At 28.6% G+C, this 7,500-nt stretch overlaps 1 protein-coding gene across 1 annotated transcript in view; it reads right to left on the bottom strand.

Moving 5' to 3' along the window:
- Positions 1 to 6,969: 6,969 nt before the first annotated feature.
- The window catches only part of LOC127149003 (ATP synthase subunit alpha, chloroplastic), a 4,087-nt gene continuing 3,556 nt past the window's right edge, over positions 6,970 to 7,500 (bottom strand). Inside the window, exon 1 of the mRNA XM_051083437.1 lies at positions 6,970 to 7,500. This exon is cut by the window's right edge and continues 3,556 nt beyond it. Within this exon, the coding sequence (XP_050939394.1) occupies positions 7,486 to 7,500 (15 nt within the window). The 3' untranslated portion in view covers positions 6,970 to 7,485.

Here is a 7,500-nt window from a genome sequence, read left to right on the forward strand (position 1 = left end):
TTGGTTTCTATTTTAGGATAAAAAAGATGGTTAGAAATCCTTTATTTTTTCAACCCAATCGCTCTTTTGATTTTGGAAAAAAACTCTTTATCAATATACTGCTTCTTCTACACATTCCCCTCTACCTCATAACGTAGAGTAACTAATAGTTAGGACTTAGAAAAAAATGGATAACTCACTCATAAGAAAAGTCCTTCCCGCATCAAGCACTAATATAGTTTTAACGTCTAATTAGATCGGCGAATCATTCAAATTAAGAACATAAGCCCGTTACTTTTTATTTCTCTATAATTGGAGCATAGTGCCCTATCCATTTATTCATTCGACCCGACTTTACTTTTTTTTCCGCATCAAGAATTCAAACAAGTTTGGCCTAATCTAGTAAGGTAAAAATATTACTAGAATTTTCCATTAATACGACATGCTGCTTTTTCCATTCATTCCTTTCAGGATCAGTCGCGGTCTTACAAACTCTACCGATAGTATGGACGAATCTGTTACTTCATAGAAATGTGTAAAAGATGCTAGCCGCACTTAAAAGCCGAGTACTCTACCATTGAGTTAGCAACCCCAAAATATGAAAAATTTTTCTGTGTAGATACAATCGGAATCAAAATAACAAAAGAAATGAAATTAGATGACGTAATCAAAATATTGCAATAAAAAAAACTTCTTATATCACTTACACAAAAGTAATTTTTTGTATCACAAAAAATACAATGAGACCATCATGTGCGTGAAAAGCAAGGGTCATGAAAGGGAGATAACTAGCTTCATTTATACACAATCGGATTATATTTGTTTGATACACTGTTGTCAATATTAATGTGAATAATGAAAAACGCCTATAATGGACAAAACAAAAGAATTATAAATGAATAAAAAACAAATGGAAATAACAATTTGAGTTGAATAACTATATTTAACTAGATAAAGTTAACAAAATAGAATAAGAGAAAATATTCTAATAATAATAAATTCTATTAAAATAATAGAAAAGAATTAAAAAAAACTACGTACTTAGATTGGCACTATAGAGATAATCAACATAGATAGACATAAAAGATGTAGGCGAAAGAAGAAATTAAGGAAGAAGTAGAAAAAAATATATCGGGTTTGTGGATTGAATAAACCCGATATATTTTTTTTCTATTCATCTTAGATCAATTTATATCAATAAAATAAAAATCGATTTTTTCATTAGCGAAGACGCAATTTTAAGGTAATAAGTGTATAGTATGAATAGAACAAGAGAGAGGGGGAAATACTAAAGAAAAGGTTAGTCAAAGCTATATACAAGTTAAGTTATCACACCCTCGTTTTTTTATTTCATTAATAAAAATGGAATTTCGGTTATTGATTAAGGTGAAGTTCCGTAAAAACACCTGCCTTCTTTAAAATATCATGAACAGTTCCTGTAGGTTGAGCACCCTTTTCAAGGAAATATAGAATAGCAGGAACATTTAAATAGGTTTGATTCTTTATCGGATCATAAAAACCCACTTTACGAAGATCTCTTCCTTCTCTTCGGCATCGAACATCAATTGCAATGATTCGATAAACGGCTCATTGGGATAGATGTAAATTTTAAGTACCCCCCCCCAGAACCGTATAAGAAGTTTTCTCCTCGTACGGCTCGAGGAAATTCAAAGTTATGTATAGAATTCTAATTAATGTCAAATAGATCTATAGATTATTAAATCAATTAGACTATGATTTAAAAATTTTTTTCTTATTCTTTTGTTTTTCTTTTGAAAAAAAAAACTCATTCTTATCCCCATAACTCAAGTTGGATAACTCTCACGCAAAGGAAAAAAACCCTTAAGCTTAAGCATTTCATTTATTGAGCGGTCTCTAACCTCTTTATTTTTGCCTGTCTCCGTTAGAATCTATTTCGATTCTTCATTCTGATCTAGTTTAGTTATTGAGACAATTGAAAAAGATTTTTACTTGTTCCGGGATCCTTTATCCTTTCCTTGAATCATTGGGTTTAGACATTACTTCGGTGATCTTTAATCGTTTCAAAATGGTAGCAACATACCATTTTTTTTGATTTCCTTTTTATCAAAGAATCATATAAATAATGGATTCTCGTGTGATACACTTTTAATCCAATTTGATGTTTGAATTTGAAACTTGTTCGAATTGGATCCTTTCGATTTGTATACCGAACCTATACTTACGAAGTAGTTTTAACTTATTGATTGACACTAACCCTAGATCTCTGCCCTTGATAAATGAATCAATACTTTCTACTCGAGCTCCATCATGTACTATTTACATCAAAAACCCTAAAAAAAAAAAAGAGCTCGAGTGCAACCGAACAAACTATGTCGAGTCAAGAGCATCTTCATTCCTATATAATATAAAATGGTGGGTGTAAGAATCCACAGTGGATCATGTCCTTCAAGTCGCACGTTGCTTTCTACCACACTCGTTTTAAACGAAGTTTTACCATAACCTCTAATTTCTTGGAACTGGTATGTAATTGATTCATTTATGGAATCATGTATAGTCATTGGGTTAGTTGGTCCATAGTAATCTATACTCTTATGACATGGGTAGTTTTTGAAAAAGTCTTAGCAATACTTCAATTTATTGAAACCCATATTTTATTGTATATATTGTATCAATAACATTTTTTTGTATGAGTGCAATATTTATTTCTCTATATATAGATATTTTCTAGATAGAGAGAGATTTTTTGAAATTTCTATAAAATCAATTAAGAAATAATTAATTACGAATAATTAAGAATCTCCATTTTTCAATTTCTTCATAGAATGGATTCACGAGTTTAACACTTCTTCGAGTACCAAGGACTCATAAGAAATAATTAAAAAGATTTACTTGATTGAAAATTTACTACCTAAATATTATATTATAATATTATTTGAATAAATTTTTGTAAAGGATTTATTACATTTGATTATGATAAATAAATGTATATTCGGGATTAACCCATCAATTAGATAGATCTAAAATAAAAAAAAAAAAAAGAAATAAAACGATAAAAATAGATAATAACAATACATACATATCAGCATTTTCTGCCTAGTTTATTTAACTTAAGAGACTCAATAATCTTTCCTTAAAATAAAGTGAAAAAGATGTATGAATTGTTACTTGGATTTACAATTATTCATTACAGACAAACATACGAAAAAATGAGGTGAAAAGAAATACATAATATGTTACATATGTAACTTGATTCTTTGTTAATCAGATTCGGGCAGATATTCAAATTGATATCTTCCGTTATGGATTAACTCCTATCTACCCCCAATTAGATCGAGTAGATGCATCATAAATAAAAAAAGGATCCTACGGGGGACTGGACTAGTTTCGGAGGTGCTAGACTATCTTGTATAAGGCGAAAGTCAAACAGATCTAGAGTAAACGATTGTTCCTACCTATTTTTTTTTATTTGACTCTAAAATTTAGTACCCTAAACCCTAAATAGGTCTTAAGTTTCTTAAGACCATTAATTCAATTCCATTAGTGCCAAAAACACAAGACCTTCGTGTTTATAATTCAGAAATCCACAGAAAAAAAATACTCGGGTTTCACAAACCATTTAAGAGATAGAGAATAATAGAGGCTTTCGCATTTCTGAAATGCATCATTATAAGAAAATAATAAAGAACAATCACATTCGATCTATATTTAGACTCTTAAGCATAAGGTTGTTTAAAACGGCAATCTATAGTCTGATATCGAATATTTTTCCATATATCTTATAATATACTATTATTATATATAATAATAATACGCATACTCTGGGACGGAAGGATTCGAACCTCCGAATAGCGGGACCAAAACCCGTTGCCTTACCACTTGGCCACGCCCCATTTATATTCAACACTAATAAACACTAATATTGGTAGTGCTTAGTCGTCAATTCCAGTACAAATATTTATAGAATAAATTAGATTGTTGCTCAGATTTTGATACGTTTATAGATCCAATTAAACTCAATTTATTGATCATTACATATAATTCCATTAAGATATTGTATGAAAGTAGGATTTCTTCTATTCTCGTTTTATTTGAGAATTGAAGGATTTTTGATTGGCTGAGTTCAAATCAAAGAAAGGTTTTTTGACCTACTTTATGTTATTAATTTTTCCCTTATCCCTTATATCATAGCAATAATAGGGGATTAATAACTCAATCAAATCAAAAGAAATACAATTATCTTCAAGAACAAAGAAAAAAAAATTGTTATGCTTAATATCTTAAGTTTCATCGGTATCTGTCTTAATTCTTTCCTTTATTCAAGTAGTTTTTTTCGTCGCCAAATTGCCCGAGGCCTACGCTTTTTTGAATCCAATAGTAGATGTTATGCCAGTAATACCTCTATTCTTTTTTCTATTAGCTTTTGTTTGGCAAGCTGCTGTAAGCTTTCGATAATATTTTTAATACTGTCCGAGACAAATTCATGATTTACTAGAAAAAAAAAAAAAAAGATTCTAACTAGTTATAAGATCAGATAAGTTGTACATACAGTCTGAAGCTTTAAGTTGAATCCAATATTGAAATTATTCTATAGCTATGATAAATCTGGATCACTCTCATTTTCTTATTCTTACTTTTTTCCTTTGAACGACCCTCTTCGAGTCCCCCACAATATAGAATTGTGGGTATGAAATCCAATTTTGAGTAATCAAGGACTCAACTCTTAAAATTTTTTCCTATTTATAGAAATAACTTCACTGCATTTCTTGGTGTCAAACCAGATTAAAATAGAGAATCTATTCTCTTAAAAAAAAAAATGATCTTGGAGATTGTGTAATGCTTACTCTCAAACTATTTGTTTATACAGTAGTAATATTCTTTGTTTCTCTCTTCATTTTCGGATTCCTATCTAATGACCCGGGACGTAATCCGGGGCGTGAAGAATAACAAAATCAGATTTTTTTTCCTTGCTTGATTTTGAAATGTTCTTAACATTTTATCTATTCCACATCTTTCCTCAACTATAAAAAAATACCAAGTAATTGACAGAAACGGAAAGAGAGGGATTCGAACCCTCGGTACAAAAAAATCGTACAACGGATTAGCAATCCGACGCTTTAGTCCACTCAGCCATCTCTCCCCAAATTGAAAAAGGATAATTACTATGATACATTGTATAAAAAATAGAAAATAAAGGCTTGAAAAAAGCCCTTCTTTATCTCTCTTTATTATCTTTATCTACCCCTTTATAGATATATAATTTCATTATATTGATATAGATAATTATCTAGATATATCGATGGATATCTATCAAATCGATAAAAACTTTTTTTTATTAGGAATTCCATTTAGATAAATTAGATTTCATTAGATAAGGGCTCAAAAGAAGAGATATCTTCAATCCTAATATATAAATAATACCAATATATTAAAGATTCATAAAAATATTTATAAATAAAAAGAAAGTACCTTTTTTAGTTTATTTCATCCGAAAAGCCCTTTTCTTTTTATTTTTAGTTCCACGGCCTGGCCTGGTCAGTACCTAGCCGGGCTTTTTTTGTTCCAATAAATCGTAGATCAAATTATTTATTTGATTTGAAAATGTTTTTGAAAAAAAAAAAAATAGAAACAACAAGAATCCTAAGAAGATTTATTATTTCAATTCCTATGATACAGAAAAAGATGATATAGAATCAAGGTTCGATTTCTTATTATTATTTTTTAGTACTTTACTAGAATAAAAAACTTGTTAATTAGTTAATTAAAACGAGTCCTCTTTTCCTAATCTCATTAGTGGCCCTGATGAAAATACGTCAACGCTCAAATTTTCATGATTATTTTCTGATCCGATCTTTTTATTACTTATTAATACGACTTATTTTCGTCTTCGACAAAAGGTCCATTTATATACAATAATTGCATTGTAGCGGATATAGTTTAGTGGTAAAAGTGCGATTCGTTCTATTAATCCCTTAATAGTTAAGGGATCCTTCGGGTTGATTAATATTCCGATCAAAAACTTTATTTCTTAAAAGGATTTAATCCTTTACCTCTCGATGAAAGATTCGAGGAAAAATAAAAATTCTCGTGATTTGTATCCAAAAATATGTTCTAAATTGAAAAAATTGGATCATGAAATTACGAAACATAATTTTATTGAATTGGATCAATACTTCCAATTGAAGGAATAAGGGATCCATGGATAAAGGTGGAATTTTTTCTAATCGTAACTAAATCTTCAATTTTTTCTTTGTATAAGGGAGATTGAAGCAAAACAAAATAGCTATTAAACAATGTCTTTGGTTTACTAGAGACGTCGACATCGTTTTTTTAGCTCGGCGGAAACAAAATACTTTTCCTAAGGATTATATTAAATAGAAATAGGGAACGAAATAAATAACTGGAAAGATTGTTATAATCTCCTCTTGTATAGGGATCATCTATAAAGCGGGTCCTTTTGAATGCATTCAGACGGAAAGGCTGACATAGATGTTATGGATGGTATTTTTTTTTGTTTACATCTTATAAATTTAGGAATTTATCCATCTTCCATAAAGGAGCCGAATGAAACCAAAGTTTCACGTTCGGTTTTGAATTAGAGACGTTCAGTTCAAAATGATGAATCAACGTCGACTATAACCCCTAGCCTTCCAAGCTAACGATGCGGGTTCGATTCCCGCTATCCGCTTATCTTATCTTATAATATTCTTATCTTATAATTTATATATATTATAAATAGAAATTAATTAATAATGGAATTACTCAAATAAAAATTTTCAATTTACTTAATTTTAACTAAATTTTAACTAATGTATTAGTTAATGTAATGCATCATTGAATTCAATATGCAATTTCCGGAATTCTCACACATTTTTTTTACGAACAAGAGAGGTGAAAATACGAAAAAAAAAATTGGAATCAAAAGCGTCCATTGTCTAATGGATAGGACATAGGTCTTCTAAACCTTTGGTATAGGTTCAAATCCTATTGGACGCAATTTTTTTTCATATATTTTTTTTTAGTTTTAAATTTTCTATATCATGTCAAGAAAGGAAAGATTTTGAATGATTTGAATAAGAGACGCTTATTTATTAATAGTAATTTATAAATTAGTTTTAATATTAATTGTAACTCTAGTTTTAGATTTATTATATAAATAAACTAATAATTCAATTCTGTTTTATTTGAAGATAAGATATTAGTAGAAAGGATATTCAAATTCCAAATATTAAGATATTTATGATATTCTAAATATATTATTAGAAATATAATCTAATTTTAACTTTAACTATATTTATAAAAAAATTTCTTAATTGTATTTACATTTCATTTTAATATTGATATATATTTCTAGAAATATTATCTACTTTCTTTAATATATTTATATATATTTTTTATTTTATATAAATTATATATATATATATTCTACCTACTAACACCTAATAAATGAAAAGAATGAAATTATTTCATGTTTCAATTTTAACATTTGAAAGTTCTAAAATTGATTTATACTTTACTTGTTTTCTTTTATACTTGGTCTTG

Source organism: Cucumis melo, chromosome 4, assembly GCF_025177605.1.
Source record: "Cucumis melo cultivar AY chromosome 4, USDA_Cmelo_AY_1.0, whole genome shotgun sequence".
NCBI classification, from domain to species: Eukaryota; Viridiplantae; Streptophyta; class Magnoliopsida; order Cucurbitales; family Cucurbitaceae; genus Cucumis; species Cucumis melo.